Source organism: Herpailurus yagouaroundi, unplaced genomic scaffold (genome assembly GCF_014898765.1).
Source record: "Herpailurus yagouaroundi ecotype Mexico unplaced genomic scaffold, PumYag 77, whole genome shotgun sequence".
Classification (NCBI taxonomy): domain Eukaryota; kingdom Metazoa; phylum Chordata; class Mammalia; order Carnivora; family Felidae; genus Herpailurus; species Herpailurus yagouaroundi.
In genome coordinates this window covers 71842806-71858790 of record NW_024412388.1, presented here as the reverse complement: position 1 = coordinate 71858790, position 15985 = coordinate 71842806, and the positions used below count along the sequence as shown (strand labels likewise).

Genomic DNA, 15985 nt, shown 5'->3' with positions numbered 1-15985 from the left:
CAAAAATGGATTTCTACAAAGCAGCGTCTATTTTTTGTTCTGTTTCCATTCTAAGCTGGTTGAATTCTCATATTGGAAGGAACAATCTCTTGAGACTTATTTTGAAATAAAAGGTGTAAAAGAAAGAAACAGTAAAATGAAAGCCAGGTTCCTTACGTTTTTAATAAAAATCTGCATAGATCTGCTAGACATTGTAGCTTTTACCGAACAGCATCAGTTTTTGCTTTACTGTAAATTGCAACTCCCAGCGATTCCCAATCACGCTTAACTTCCCCGATGATTGGAATGCCTTCTGTGTTGGAAAACTCCTGACTTCACACATACAACTCCTAGAATTTTGTTTCCCTTCCCCTTCTATAGGTATTTGCAAGGTACTAATAATTCAACTATGCTTTGGTCTTACATTAAGCCATGATTACATGATGGCACCACAGGGAGCCTCAGCTTCAAAGTCCTCCTGATAAATGTTTTCTTGTTCATCAATATGTAACTGAAATCTTGTTTGTTTTTACATGGCATATCCATTTTGAATTTTCAAAGGACAAAAACGGTAAAGAAAATTTAAGAGAAAAATTTTATTTCCTACTCTTAAACTTTTGTATCTTGAATTTATGATGATGAGAAATTTAGAAGAAGCATCATAGAAGAAAATTAAGATTAAAATTTAACTTAATAAGTAGGTTTTTTGTTTTCTTGTTTTGCTTTGTTTGTTGAAGCAATGTATTAAAATGTTTAGATGCACAGAATAGTCCACAGCAAATTGTTTTCCTTCTGGTGCAATTAAAAACAGTTGTTACTTGAAAAGAGTTCCACGTTTCCTACCTTTGCTTACCAGACGTGTGTGTAGGCTTGTGGGAACACGGCTTTTGTAGGAAAACACATTCCATGGTGCATGATGAGAGTGCCCCAGGAAGCCAGGAGAGGTTGTGTGTGTATAACCAGAACGATGTGAGCTAGGAAGCCCTTCATGCGATTGCCCTATTGTAAAAATCTTCAAAGTATGTTTCTAGGTTTGGATTTAAGGTAAGTATGGGTCATGAAGGCTAGTAAATATATTTTTCCCTATATTTGTCCTTAATTTTTTTCAATCTTCGTAAGCATTTATGAAGTACCTGTTGTATTCAGGGCTTACTGTACTACATTCTTAGATACTGGGGTAGGAAGACAGACTAAGTGCACGCACTCTGCCACCAAGAGCCTCTGAGCTGAATGGAAGACTGGCTATGTAAACCAAAATTATAATAAAGAAATAGCATTTACTGCTATTCATTCAGTCTCAATAAAACTTGGACTGGTGGTTCTGTTGCAGAACCGTGTATGTCCATTTCACGACAGTGACGTGGCTGGGCTTCTGATTAAAGAGTCTGCATGATTTCCTATGGGAAGTACTGTGTAATTAATACCGTTTTGTTTTGCTGGGTTTCCATTTTTTTTTTTTTTTTTTACAATCAAAATACTGACCTGCAAAGCGGTGTAAGATTTTCTGCCCACAGACCATTTAGTACTATGTAATAGAAAATGCATTTGCAAAGATTTGGGACATGTTGATAAGGGTCCTGAAGTAGGTCATTCTGGTCCCTTTTCTAAATATAAGTTTTCAGGCTGGATATAAAAGCGGAGTGGATAAATTGTTATTTTGATAATTGATAAATTATTTAATACCAAACTATAAATTGATTATTGATTAATTATTGACAAATTGATAATATTTGATGGATTATTTGATTAATATAAAAACTGTTTCACTTGACTGGCTAAGATTGTAAATTTTTAACATTTACACAAAACTGAATTCAGAGGGGTTCAGAAGGTTTTGGAAGGTTCGTGATTGGACACTGGTAAAAGGTCCACCTCAATATTGATATATTTAAGATTCAGAAATACTTGTACCAGTGTAATGCTTAACACATGGTAAGATAATTTGTTAATGAGACATAAAATACTAAATTAAATATATCACAGTACTTCATTGTCAGGAATACACTATAAAATTCTTAAGAATGTAGGAACCTTGTTTTATGATTGGGGCCGGGGGGATGGGGTCCTATTTCCAACCCCATCTAGCTTGATTCTTAGCACAGACTATTAGACCATCTTACAAATAAAAAACACTAAGTCGGTATGGCTCAATACAAAAGCTTAATCATTGGTCAACATGAAATTCTTGTTGATGTGAATTGGGTAGTCTTCCTCCATCTTTAGGTATGCCATCTGGAACTCATGGCCTCAGATGCTGTCAAATCAGGAAAACCACAGTCTAGCAGGTGGTCGTGGATGTTTTTACAGACCAGACCTGAAAAAGACCTGCCTTCTACCTACATTGCTTTGTCCAACACCTAGACGTCTGGAATCAGCCTCACTACCAACAAGACTAGGAGGTATAGAAAATGCAGCTATTTGATGAGCATTGATGGTTTGCTACCTAAGGCAGGTGTGTGTGTGTGTGTGTGTGTGTGTGTGAGATATTTCATCCATTCAGTCATTTACTTCAAAAAATAACGAGCAAAACCTATTACCTGGTGCAAGGGGTTTATTGCTGATTATTAAAGTCACATATTCTTAATTTTGGGAAGGAGTGTATTTTAAGGAATGTATTTAAGGCTTCTTTTATACTCTCTATAAAGAGTATATATTTTCATCATATAAAGTTTTAAGGAATTCAGATGGTAGTTTTACACAGTTATTAAAATATCCACATTGCACAGAACATTCACAATTTCTTTTGATTCCTTGAGAGAATATTAATCTTTCTGTTTTTGAAGAGTTAGTAAGAGACTCAGAATCTAAGATCATGTAGCTAGTAAGTGGTAAAATTGGAACTTAAAACCCAGATTTTTTTTTTAATATTTACTTAGTTTTGAGAGAGAGTGCGAGCAGATGAGGGGCAGAGAGAGAGAGGGAGACAGAGAATCCCAAGCAGGCTCTGTGCCGTCAGCAACGAGCCAGACACGGGGCTCAAACTCACGAACCACGAGATCATGACCTGAGCCGAAATCGAGTTGAATGCCTAACCAACAGCCATCCAGGTGCCACAAAACCCAGATCTTTCTGAGCCCTAAATTTCCAGCTTATTCCAGACTGCTACAGGACCTTTTGGTATCCGTTTTTAGGTGAAATTAACTCGATTCTTTACCCATAATTTGCCACTCTATAATTTTCTGCACTAAAGTGTTGGTCGTTCATTCCCAGTGCAAGGCTCACTCTTGTTTTTGTGAATGGTTACCATGGCAGTCCCATTCAGAATTGGACATTTACCTTTTCAAGACAGGGGCATTAAGGATCTAATTCAAATAGCTCATCCCATGTAAACAGAGTAGAGGCCACTGAGGAATCCCAAGATATACCTACACGGCCTGCTTTTTCTGCCGTCTTTGTTCACTCTTGGCAGTGTTAGTGTTTGTGTGCCATGTCCCTCTGTGACTACAGTCACAGTGACCAAAAACACTTCTATTGTGCACAGGTAATAGGTTTTTTATTTATTTTTTTTATTTTTGAGACAGAGACAGCATGAACCTGGGAGGGACAGAGGGAGAGGGAGACACAATCTGAAGCAGGCTTCAGGCTCTGAGCTGTCAGCACAGAGCCCGATGTGGGGCTCAAACTCACAGACAGCGAGATCATGACCTGAGCTGAAGTCGGATGCTTAACCGACAGCCACACAGGCGCCCCGGTAATAGAGAGTTTTTAAATGTCACTGTATGGTGAAACATGGGGCATTTGTGGTTACAAATTTGTGGCACCGCAGTTACAACTGGCGGTAGTGCAAAGCAGTGGGACCATCACATATGGTCCCTCTTCCAACTTCTCGGCTGCCACCTTAGCATGAAAGCTGTCATAGTAGGCAAATAAATTAAAATGATTGCATTAGCATAAAACTTCATTTTGGTCCCGGAAATTGAATTTCATGCATTTTTACATGCCTCAAAATACTCTTCCTTTGAGGGTGGCAGTAGTGGGCTTGACCAGGCATGGGCTTGACCAGGCACCATCCCAGCTGCTAGAATGGTGTGCCAGGGGCATAACCAGCAATTCCAATCCCATCACGGCAAACTCATGTTTGACCCTGTAGATAAGTGATGGAAACCCAATTGGAAGTAACTGAGGCAAAAGAATTTGGCAGCTTATCTTACAAACCACCGAAGAAACACTGGTGACGTGCCCCAACAGAACAGGATGCCAAATCTGCAGTTGGAAATACAGGGCAAAGGGTCCCTCCCATCAGGAGAAGGAGCTGGCAAGGCCTGTGGAGGCTGCCGGAACCTCAGGCCCATGGGCAGACTCCAGTCCCCACAGCATGTGAGCAGAAACCCATTCTTAGGAACCAGGCCACTGTTTCTCATCCACAGTTATGTGGGAGAAATCAGTGACAATAAAGTATTCATGCTCTCAAATGAATTCCTTTTATCGGTGTTACTTAGAGCAAATTCGAGCTTATCCCTATTGTCATTCCCACACACTTGAACTTCATTACGTTTCTTGAGAGCAACAGAGGCTGACTGGAAAAAACACAGTAGCCTGGGCAGCAAGATTGCTATCAAGAGAAGACCACTGCAGGAGCCCACATTTCACCACCTCAAAGACTGGAGCACATACAATGTGCTCTCAGGCTACCAACTGGCTGCTGGTGTTGGTCAATTTGCCCCAGAACTAGATGGTTCTCAAGCTACATGTTGAAATTCGTCACTTCTGCCTCAAAGTCATAGAATATTCTTCCCATTGAGGTTTGGAAAGAGTCGTCCAAAGCTTTTTGCTTAGCCTACATTTTCTCCTGGAATTCCTCAGAAAGATGGTCTGACCCATTGCTGGCTAACCATGGGCAGTAGGAAAGAGGTCTGAAATGTCACCAAAGTCAGGATATTGGGATTACATTATTTACTTTCTGGAAGCTGCCTGTGCACGCTGCCCTCTTAGGAGACACCGGGGCAAGGTAAAGCGAGAAGAATGGGGGCAGTGGTGCGGATGGCAGGTGACAGAAGCAGGCCTGAAGATTGTAGCTCTAAAGTCCACTTTGTGCTCTGTCGACATAAAGAGGGGAGAACAGGCCTATCTCTTTAAACAATCACCTGTGCAGAAATCCTGTCTTCAGCTCCCCAAAGCTGAGTGTGTGTTCAGAGGATGAACTATTGTCACAGAATTGGCTCAATTTAATATCTGGGGAAACGGAGCTAGCACTGGTTCAGTTTGGTGAGGCTCTTTCTTTCCCCAAGGGCAGGATTATAGTTTATGACATCTCTGTATCGGCAGAGTTCGCTGTCCCAACCATTACTGCTCCAACTAGACAGGAAGCTCTGGAGAGGAGGGTCTCTGAGAAGCCTGCAACAGTAAGGGCTGTGTACCCCAGGGGTCCTGCAGGGTGGCTTGAGCTCCAATCCCACACAGTGCTCTTCGGAACTGCTCCTTGAACCTGTGGACCCAGGGACAGGAACTACAGCCTGCAAGATTCAGCCCTGGACACCCTGCATCACTTGCCTGGGGAGTTTAAAAACTATCTTCCTTCACACCTGGGGACTTGCTTTTTCTCTAAGAGAAGAACCTAATGTGAAAACTCTCACTCCTTTGCTTTGTTTTGTTTTGTTTTTTTTCTGTTTTGTTTTTCTTCCAAGATTTTGTTTATATTCCAATTAGTCAACATACAGTGCAGTATTGGTTTCAGGAGCAGAATTTAGTGGTTTATCACATATATACAACACCCGGTGCTAATTACAAAGTGCCCTTAATGCCTGTCACCCATTTAGCCCAACCCCCCCCCCCATCAACCCTCAATTTGTTCTCTATAGTTAAAAGTCTCTTATGGTTTGCCTGTTTTTATCTTGTTTTTCCTTCTCTTCCCCTATGTTCATCTGTTTTGTTTTTTAAATTCCACATATGAGTAAAAGCATATGCTATTTGTCTTTGACTTATTTCACTTAGCATAAAACATTATAGTTCCATCCCCATCGTTGCAGATGGCAAGATTTCATTCTTTTTGATGACTAATATTCCATCGTGTGTGTGTGTGTATACATGATGTTTATATACAATGGAATGTATGCGTGTGTGTGTGTGTGTGTACCACATCTTTATCCATTCATCAGTCGATGGATATTTGAGCTGTTTCCATAATTTGGCTGCTGCCAGTGCTGCTATAAACATTGGGGTGCATGTACCCCTTCAAATCAGTATTTTTGACTCTTGGATAAATATCTAGTAGTGCAATTGCTGGGATGTAGGGTAGTTCTATCTTTAACTTTCTGAGGACACTCCACACTGTTTTCCAGAATGGCTGCACCAGTTTGCATTTCCGTAAACAATGGAAATTCATCCTTGCCAACATTTGTTTTTTCCTGTGTTGTTAATTTTAGTCATTTTGAAAGGTGTGAGGTGGTATCTCATTGTAGTTTTGATTTGTATTTCCCTGATAATGAGTGATGTTGAGTATTTGTTCATGTGTCTATTAGCCATTTGTATATCTTCTTTGGAGAAGTGTCTGTTCGTGTCTTCTGCCCATTTCTTAACTGGGTTATTTTTTGGGTGTTGAATTTGATAAGTTATTTATGGTTTTTGGTGCAACTGTAAGTGGGATCGATTCCTTGATTTCTCTTTCTACTGCTTCATTTTTGGTGTATAGAAATGCAACAGATTCTGTATGTTGATTTTGCATCCTGTGACTTAGCTGAATTCATATATCAGTTCTAGCAATTTTTTGATGAAATCTTTCAGGTTTTCCATGTAGAGTATCATGTTGTTTGTGACGACTGAAAGTTTGACTTCTTCCTTGCCAGTGTGGATGCCTTTGATTTCTTTTTGTTGTCTGAATGCTGAGGCTAGAACTTCCAGTACTATGTTGAACAACAGTGGTGAGAATGGACATCCCTCTCATGTTCCTGACCTTAGGGGGAAGCTCAGTTTTTCCCCGTTGAGGATATTAGCTGTGGGTCTTCCATAGATGGCCTTTATAATGTTGAGGTATGTTCTTTTCATCCCTACTTTCTTGAGGGTTTTTATCAAGAAAGATGCTATATTTTGTCAATTGCTTTTTCTGCATCTATTGAGGGAATCACATAGTTCTTATCCTGTCTTTTATTAATATGGTGTATCATGTTGATTGATTTGCTGATATTGAACCACCCCTGCAGCCCAGGAATGAATCCCACTTGATCCTGGTGAATAATTCTTTTAATGCACTGCTGGATTTGATTTGCTAGTATCTTGTTGAGAATTTTTACATTGATGTTCATCAGGGATATTGCTCTGTAATTCTCCTTTTTAGTGGGGTCTTTCGTTTTCAAATCAAGGTAATGCTGGCCTCATAGAGTGAGTTTGGAAGTTTTCCTTCCACTTATATTTTTTTGAACAGTTTCAAAAGAATAGATATTAATGCTTCTTTAACTGTTTGGTAGAATTCCTCAGGGAAGCCATCTGACCCTGGACTCTTGTTTGTTGGGAGATTTTTTATTACTAATTCAGTTTCTTTACTGTTTATGGGTCTGTTCAAATTTCCTGTTTCTTCCTGTTTCAGTTTTGGTAGTGTATGTTTCTAGGAATTTATCCATTTCTTCCAAATTTCCCAATTTGTTGGCATATAATTGCTCATAATATTCTCTTGTAATTGTATTTCTGAGGTGCTGGTTGTGATCTCTCCTCTTTCATTTGTGATTTTATCTATTTTTGTCCTTTCTCTTTTCTTTTTGAGAAGTCTGGCTAGGGGTTTATCAGTTTTGTTAATTCTTTCAAAGAACAATCTCCAAGTTTGGTTGATCTGTTCTACTGTTTTTTGTGATTTCTATATCATTTATTTCTGCTCTAATCTTTACTATTGCCTTCTTTTGCTGGTTTCGGGCTTTATTTGCTCTTCTTTTGCCAGTTCCTTTAGATGTAAGGTTAAGTTGTGTGTTTGAGACATTTATTCCTTCTTGAGAAAGGCCTGTATTGCTATATACTTCCCTCTTAGAACCAACCTTTGCCGCATCCCAAAAGTTTTGGACTGTCATGTTTTCATTTTCACTTGGCTTCCATGTATTTTTTTATTCTTTGATTTCCTGGTTAACCCATTCATTCTTTAGTAGGATGCTCTTTAACCTCCATGTATTTGTGGTCTTTCCAAATTTTTTTCTTGTGGTTGACTTCAAGTTCCATAGCAGTGTGGTCTGAAGATATGCATGCGATGATCTCAGTCTTTTTGTACTGGTTGAGGCCTGATTTGTGACCCAGTATGTAGTCTGTTCTGGAGAATGTTCCATGTGCACTCAAAAATAATGTGTATTCTGCTGTGTTAGGGTAAAATCCTCTGAATATATCTGTTAAGTGCATGTACTCCAGTATGTCATTTAAGGCCATTGTTTCTTTGTTGATCTTCTGCTTAGATGATCTGTCCATTGCTGTAAGTAAGGTATTAAAGTCCCCTACTATTATCGTATTATTATCAATGAGTTTCTTTGAGTTTGTTATTAATTGATTTGTATATTTGGCTGCTTTAAAGTTGGGGACATAAATATTTACAATTATTAAATCTTCTTGTTGAATAGACCTTTTTATTATGATATAGTGCCCATCTTCATCCCTTATTATAGCCTTTGGTTTAAAATCTGATGTGTCTGATGTATTCCAGCTTTCTTTTGATGTCCATGTAGCATGATAAATGGTTCTCCACCTCACTTTCCATCTGGATGTGTCCTTGGGTCTAAAATGAGTTTCTAGTAAACAGCATATTGATGGGTCTTGTTTTTGTTTTTGTTTTGTGTGGTTTTTTTTTGTTTGTTTGTTTGTTTTTTACCCATTCTGATACTCTGTCTTTTGATTGGAGCATTTAGCCCATTTACATCCAGAGTAATTATTGATAGATATTTACTTAGTGCCATTGTATTACCTGTAAAGTTGCTGTTCCTATAGATTGTCTCTGTTTCTTCCTAGTCTTTGTTGCTTTTCTTTCTTTCCCGCTCAAAGAGTCCCCTTTAATAATTCTTGCAGAGCTGGTTTAGTGGTCACAAACTGTTTGGTTTTTGCTTGTCTTCGAAACTCTTTATCTCTCCTTCTATTCTGAATGACAGCCATGCTGGATAAAGCATTCTTGGCTGCATATTTTTCCCATTTTGCACATTGAATATATCATGCCACTCCCTTCTGGCCTGCCAAGTTTCTGTGGACAGGTCTGCTGCAAACCTTATGTGTCTATCCTTTAGGTTAAGGACCTTTTATCCTAGCTGCTTTCAGAATTCTCTATCATGTATTTTGCAAATTTCACTATAATATGTCTCGGTGTTCACCTGTTTTTATCAATTTTTAGAGGAGGTCTCTATGCCTCTTGGGCTTGAATGTCTGTTTCCTTCCCCAAATTAGGGAAGTTCTCGGCTATATTTTGTTCAAATAAACCTTCTGTCCCTTTTGCCCTCTCTTCTTCTGGGATGCCTATGATATGGATATCATTGTGCTTTACGGAATTGCTCCTTTCCCTAAATCTATAGTCGTGATCTAATAGTTTTCTTTCACTCTCCTTAGCGGCTTCATGATCTCCCACACTTTTATCTTCTATATCACCTATTGAATCCTCTGCTACTTCTGTCCTCATTGTGATTACATCCAGTCGGTTTTGCATCTCAATTGTAGCATTTTTTAAAATATTGGCATGAATAGTTTTTAGGTCTTTTATCTCTGTCACAAGGGTTTCTCTGGTGTCTTCTATGCCTTTTTCCAAGGTCAGCTAGTATTCTTATGACTGTTGTTCTAAATTCTTGTTGAGATACATTATGTATATCTGTTTTAAGTTCATCCCTGGCTGTGGTTTCTTCTTGATCTTTCTTTGGGGGCAAATTCCTCCGTCTTGTCATTTTGTCTAGGTTCCTGTCTTTTACATGTTATGAAACCTTGCTATACTTCCTGATCCTGAGAGTAATGCTACATTACGAAGGGGCTCTACACCATCCAGTGTACAGGCTCTACACCAGCCTGGTGCTTCAGGAAGTGTCTCTGGTGTATGCTGTGTGCGCTCTTCTGCTGTGATGTGGCTGCTCTTTCCCTCAAGCCAGTCCTCTGCAGAGCTCTCCTTGCTTGCGCTGGGGAGCGATTGGACTTGAAACGGGTGTGTTTTGGTTTTGAAAACTCTCACTTCTAATGTGAAAACTCTCACTTTAGGTGAATGACTTCGATAAATATGTGAAAATAAAATCCCCAACAGGATTCTAAAAGAATTCTCCTTTCTCGGATTTTTTTTTTTTTTTCTCCCAGGGATGGTGTATTCATTCTCCTTGCCCTGTCCCCCAGCAGTCATCTCTAAATGATTCCACTTCCTCTGTTCAAGTCTGGGGAACTTATCTCCCCCTGCCCATGTACATCCTAGGGGGCAGAGGACAGTGCCCTGGCAGTCCAGTTTGGTCCCCAAAAGGGGTTGGTCTGCCCTCTTCTGATAATAAAATCAAATTCAGCTAACAGGAGGGATGTGATTCTCTTATGTTTGAGTGTGTGCTGTATAAACAGCCAATGTATGCACAAATAAGGAAAGGACAAGGCAAACTGTGATTAATCAAAAGATTCTTTTTTTTTTAAGTTTATTTTTGAGTGGGGGAGGGGCAGAGAGAGAGGGAGACACAGAATCCGAAGCAGGCTCCAGGCTCTGAGCTGTCAGCACAGAGCCTGATGTGGGGCTCGAACTCACAGACTGAGATCATGACCTGAGCCAAAGTCGGATGCTCAACGGACTGAGCCACCCAGGTGCCCCATTAATCAAAAGATTCTCACTGCTCGGTCAGGTCATCTTCTCTGGGATCATGTATATATATGCAAGTCTTACAGATTGCTTCCATGTCCTAACCTGGCTCAGTGCTCAGTTTCTGAAGCTGATCAAGAAAGCAGCAGTGTGCAGACCAGAAGGTGTTTTGTGTCAAACTGACCAGTCAGTATAAAGTCCAGGTCAGAGTATCTCTCCAAACAGTCTCTTAGATGACTACCAGTTCTGAGACATACAGAAAGAATCTTAATTTCAAGTGACTCATTTAACATAGAAGCAGCCTATTAAGTTGTCTATTTTGAAACTTCAGTGTATAAAATTTTTAAACGGCGTCTAAATGAGTGTTCAGCTCTATTATGGCATGTGAAGAACATTGTTTTTAAAAAAAAAAAAAAAAAGAGGGGCGCCTGGGTGGCGCAGTCGGTTAAGCGTCCGACTTCAGCCAGGTCACGATCTCGCGGTCCGGGAGTTCGAGCCCCGTGTCAGGCTCTGGGCCGATGGCTCAGAGCCTGGAGCCTGTTTCCGATTCTGTGTCTCCCTCTCTCTCTGCCCCTCCCCCGTTCATGCTCTGTCTCTCTCTATCCCAAAAATAAACGTTGAAAAAAAAATTTAAAAAAATAAAAAATAAAAAAAAAAGATTCTAAATGCATAAAGAATAATGGGGTCATCCTCCCACTACCAAACATTTAGAGCAGAGCCTAAGATCCCCTACCCCTTTCTCCATGTCTCCTACATGGGACACACACACCCTGGAACAATTCCAAGGGAATTCTCTTTTCCCATCTCCTGCTGGAGATGGGTGCAAGGACAGGTTGGTTATGGACTATATTCCAGTCCTGGGCCTGTCATGGCCAAGCTGTGTGCCTTCAGGCAAGTTGTTCAACTTCTCTGAGCCTTGTTTTTTCAACTGCCGAAAAGACGATTCCAGCACAGTCCTTGATTGACAAGTACGAGACACTACCACTATGGTGGAAGGATCATCTAGTTCAATGTTGAGTCATGTCTCTGTCAAGCTGCCCATACTCCTCACTCAGAGGTTTCAACATTAATTCAGGAGAATCAAACATAAGGAGGTACAGTGCTTTCAAGTTGAGAAAATTTGCAAATGTAGCTTCAAGGCTCATTTGGGCCCCACAGCAATCATGGAAACACAACCTCCGGGTAACATTACTATTCCCTGCTAGAGATGAACAAACTGAGATTAGGTGAGGTCAGGTAATCCGCTCCTGAGCACAATGCTAACATGTAGCATAAGAAGAACCCAGGCCTTCAACTCTGGATATTATAGATTTTCTCTTATTCTCCAAAAAAGACAGGTCAGACCAGGCATGGCCCAGCCAGTTTTATGAGTGTCAAGTAGGTGGTGACTTTTACTTCCTAAAGCCTTTATTTCACCCAAGCAGAACTAGAAGGGGGAACTCGGTCCTTCTTTGTGTTTCCACAGGGAAAACTCTCTACTAGGCATTGCTGAGTAATGTGGATCTCATGAGATTTTATATCAGTTTGAGGGGAGATGAAGGCCTGAGGATTTGACCTTGTACCCCGATGCCCCACAACATCCTCACCTCCACAGACTAGTCTCTTACAATCCCGTCTCTCTGCCTCAGCCTGGGCCAAGTAGTACAGAGACAGGGAGGGAGTTTACATGTGATGTTACATGTAAGCACTGAAGTTGATTCTCTACTCCCAAACCAATGACTGTAACCAACATCCAATCACACCCAGGAGAGAGGGACAACTTCAGACTTCCCATAAAGAAGAGTTTTGCTTGACAACAGATGTTGGCGAGGATGCAGAGAAAGAGGAATCCTTTTGCACTCCTGGTGGGAATGCAAACTGGGGCAGCCACTCTGGAAAACAGTATGGAGGTTCCTCAAAAAATTAAAAGTAGAACTACCCTAGGACCCAGCAATTGCACTACTAGGTATTTGTCCAAAGGATATAGGAGTGCTGTTTTGAAGGGGCACATGTACCCCAATGTTTATAGCCGCGCTATCAACAATAGCCAAGAGCTCAAATGTCCATTGACTGATGAATGGATAAAGATGTGCTATATATACAATGGAATATTACTCGGCAATCAAAAAGAATGAAATCTTGACATTTGTAACAATGTGGATGGAACTACAGTGTATTATGATAGGTGAAATTAGAGAAAACAAATATATGACTTCACTCATGTGGAATTTAAGATACAAAACAAATGAAGATAAGATAAGAGAAGCAAAACTAATATAACAGGGAGAGGGATGGGGCACCTGGGTGGCTCAGCCGGTTGAGTATCCGACTTTGGCTCAGGTCATGATTTGTGGGTTTGAGTCCCACGTTGGGCTCTGTGCCAACAGCTCAGAGCCTGGAGCCTGCTTCGGATTCTGTGTCTCCCTCTCTCTCTGCCTCTCCCCCTCTCATGCTCTGTCTCTCTCTCAGAAATAAGAAAACATTTAAACAAAATTTTTTTTTAATAAAAAAAAAAACAGGGAGGGAGACAAAACATAAGAGACTCTTAAGTACAGAAAACAAACTGAAGGTTTCTGGAGGGTTTGGGGCAGGAGGATGGGCTAAACGAACATTAAGGAGGACACTTGCTGGGATGAGCACTGGGTGTTATATGTAGGTGATGAATCACTGGATTCTACTCCTGAAATCATTATTACACTATATACTAACTTGGATATAACATAACATAACATAACATAACATAACATAACATAACATAAAAAAGAGGAGAAAAAAAAAAAGGAGTCTGGCTTGGAGGCCCAAATCTAGCAGGAAGGGGGTGGGGATTGTCTTGAAGCTACATTTGTAAAGCAAGCATGCTGTTTTCATGATGGGACAAAGTGTGTGGAGGAAAAAGAAGACAAAGTGACCAAAGAGACTTCAGCATTCTTCCAGGTGCAAGAAATGGGCCCGAGATATTCCTGCTCTCTGGGGCTCACAGCCTAGAGGTGGGAGATCACACAGGATGGGCCAAACAACATGGAATAAGCTTGGGAGAAGGTGCCAGGCAGGGGCTGGAGCCGCACCACATGACAAAATACTTAGAACCTTCTAGTTATTTAAAGCTAACAGTGAGACCAATTTTCCTTTCCTTCCCAACCTCACTGGCCACCACCATCTACTTCCCTCCTGTAAAGGGGCAACTTTGGCTTATGTTAAAAAGACAAGCTTCCTTAGGACCAGAATAACTGGTTTATCAAGCCAAGAAGCAGCGAGGCCTGGTTTTTAAGGGCAGAAGGCCCTTCCTCTCTTGTCTTTCGGTCTGTCTTCTCTTCCCATGGGCCAGTTCAACACCAGGCCTGACTCCTCAAATAGCATTAACCAGTTTAAATACACACTCACCATTATATATAATATTGGGTACAGAAAAAAAGACTACTAGAAACACTTTTAAACACATGCTTATCTTTGAATGGTGAGATTACAGCTGTTTTATTTATTTTCCTTATGAGTTTCTGTGCTTTCCAAATTTTTATTTACAATGAATAAACATTACTTTGGAGAACAGAAAATAATTGGTGTTGCAAAAAAAAAAAAAAAAAAGCCGACAGGAGTGGAGGGAAATATGAGTACACAGGCAAGGAGGTGAGAAATGGAAACCCAAACCCAAACCAAACCTTGGAAAACCAGGGCAGGTCCCTGAAGGGTGCAAGTTCTTCCGCATCCCTGCTAGACAAGCCTCCGGCCCCTCCTGCTGCCGCGCGCCCCGCCCCTCGCGCCCAGCCCCGCGTGGGCCCGCACCTGCTCCGCCAGAGGGCACCCTGGGACCGCCGCCCGGCGTCCTCGCCCCAGCAGCTAGATCTCCGGCAGGGGAGAGTCGTCCTCCCACGGCCGCGGACCCACCAGCGGGAAGGCGGGACACCCGTGCACAACGAAGCAGGCTCTGTACACAGTGGTCATTGGCGCACCACACCTCACCCTGCCCGCAGGTAAACACCGTCCCGCGCAGCTCAGGGGCCGCCTGCGCCCCCGCCCCCGGGGCCTTTCCAGCGGCCCGCGGGCCCGGGTTGCCTCGGGCTTCTGCGCTGGAGTCTTCTTCCTGGCGCTCGCACCAGCCTCCTGCTTGGAGGCAGGGGAGCCCGGCCGGGTCACCTCTGCGCCCCCAAGGCACACGCGGGGCGGGGGAGGTGCTCGCGACTGGACTCCACCGCTCCCAAGAGTGATTGCTTTGGCTTTTGCCATTAAACAAAAATTAGGGGGGCTCCTGGGGGGCTCAGTTGGTTAGGCACACGACTTTGCTCAGATCATGATCTCGGTCGGTGGGTTCGAGCCCAGAGCTGGGCTTGGTGCTGACAGCTCAGGGCCTGGAGCCTGCTTCTGGATTCTGTGTCTTCCTCTCTCTCTGCCCCTCCCCTGCTCACACTCTCTCCCTTCTCTGTCTCTCTCTCAAAAATAAACATTAAAAATTAAAAAAAAAAAAAGTTAGGGAAGTAAAACATAGTAATATGTCGTTATGGCAAATCCAAATTATGTGTGTATTAAAAAAAATCAGCCTCGGGGCGCCTGGGTGGCGCAGTCGGTTAAGCGTCCGACTTCAACCAGGTCACGATCTCGCGGTCCGTGAGTTCGAGCCCCGCGTCGGGCTCTGGGCTGATGGCTCAGAGCCTGGAGCCTGTTTCCGATTCTGTGTCTCCCTCTCTCTCTGCCCCTCGCCCGTTCATGCTCTGTCTCTCTCTGTCCCAAAAATAAATAAACGTTGAAAAAAAAAATTAAAAAAAAAAAATCAGCCTCCCTTCACTACCACTTTACCAACTCTCCTCTCCATAAATAACTAGTAATAGGTTCTTATAAATGCACTTCTATACATGTAGTAAGTATATCGTTGTGGAGATCTGTATGTTTGTCCGTGCGTCCATTTGTGCCTGGAAGATGGATCAAAATGTTAACCGTGGTCATTTGTCGGTGGTAGAATTAGAATGATTTCTATTTTCTCCGTGTTCTGCAGGGAAAATGTTTGAGGCAGGGGAGTCGTTACCATTTTTGAAACCCCTCCCCTCTTAAGACTGTCCTCACCTGCACATAAACAGACCTAACTCCCGCTGGCAGCTCCGAGACTCTTTCTTGGAGAGACTCCTCCTGATCCTGTCCTGGCTTCACCAAGCAGCGCTGTGGGTCCCCTAATAACAACTTGAGGGTTGTGTCTCCGTGATTAATGACTATGATGGACTAGGCTCGGCTCCTGCCTACATATTTACCAGCTTTAAGAGCAGATTCATCTGGAAAGTGTGGGCTGCTGGTTTCTGGGAAATAACAATAGAATCCCAATGATAGTTTTATCAAAACACTGTG

The 15985-nt window shown here is 42.0% G+C and overlaps 1 protein-coding gene across 1 annotated transcript in view; it reads left to right on the top strand.

The window, feature by feature from the left end:
• The first annotated feature begins 4173 nt into the window (after positions 1 to 4173).
• LOC121017755 (uncharacterized) overlaps positions 4174 to 15985 on the top strand; it is a 31715-nt gene continuing 19903 nt past the window's right edge. Inside the window, exons 1-2 of the mRNA XM_040456189.1 lie at positions 4174 to 4296; positions 14327 to 14625. Coding sequence (XP_040312123.1) covers positions 4174 to 4296; positions 14327 to 14625 — 422 coding nt within the window. The remainder of the gene's footprint in view (positions 4297 to 14326; positions 14626 to 15985) is intronic.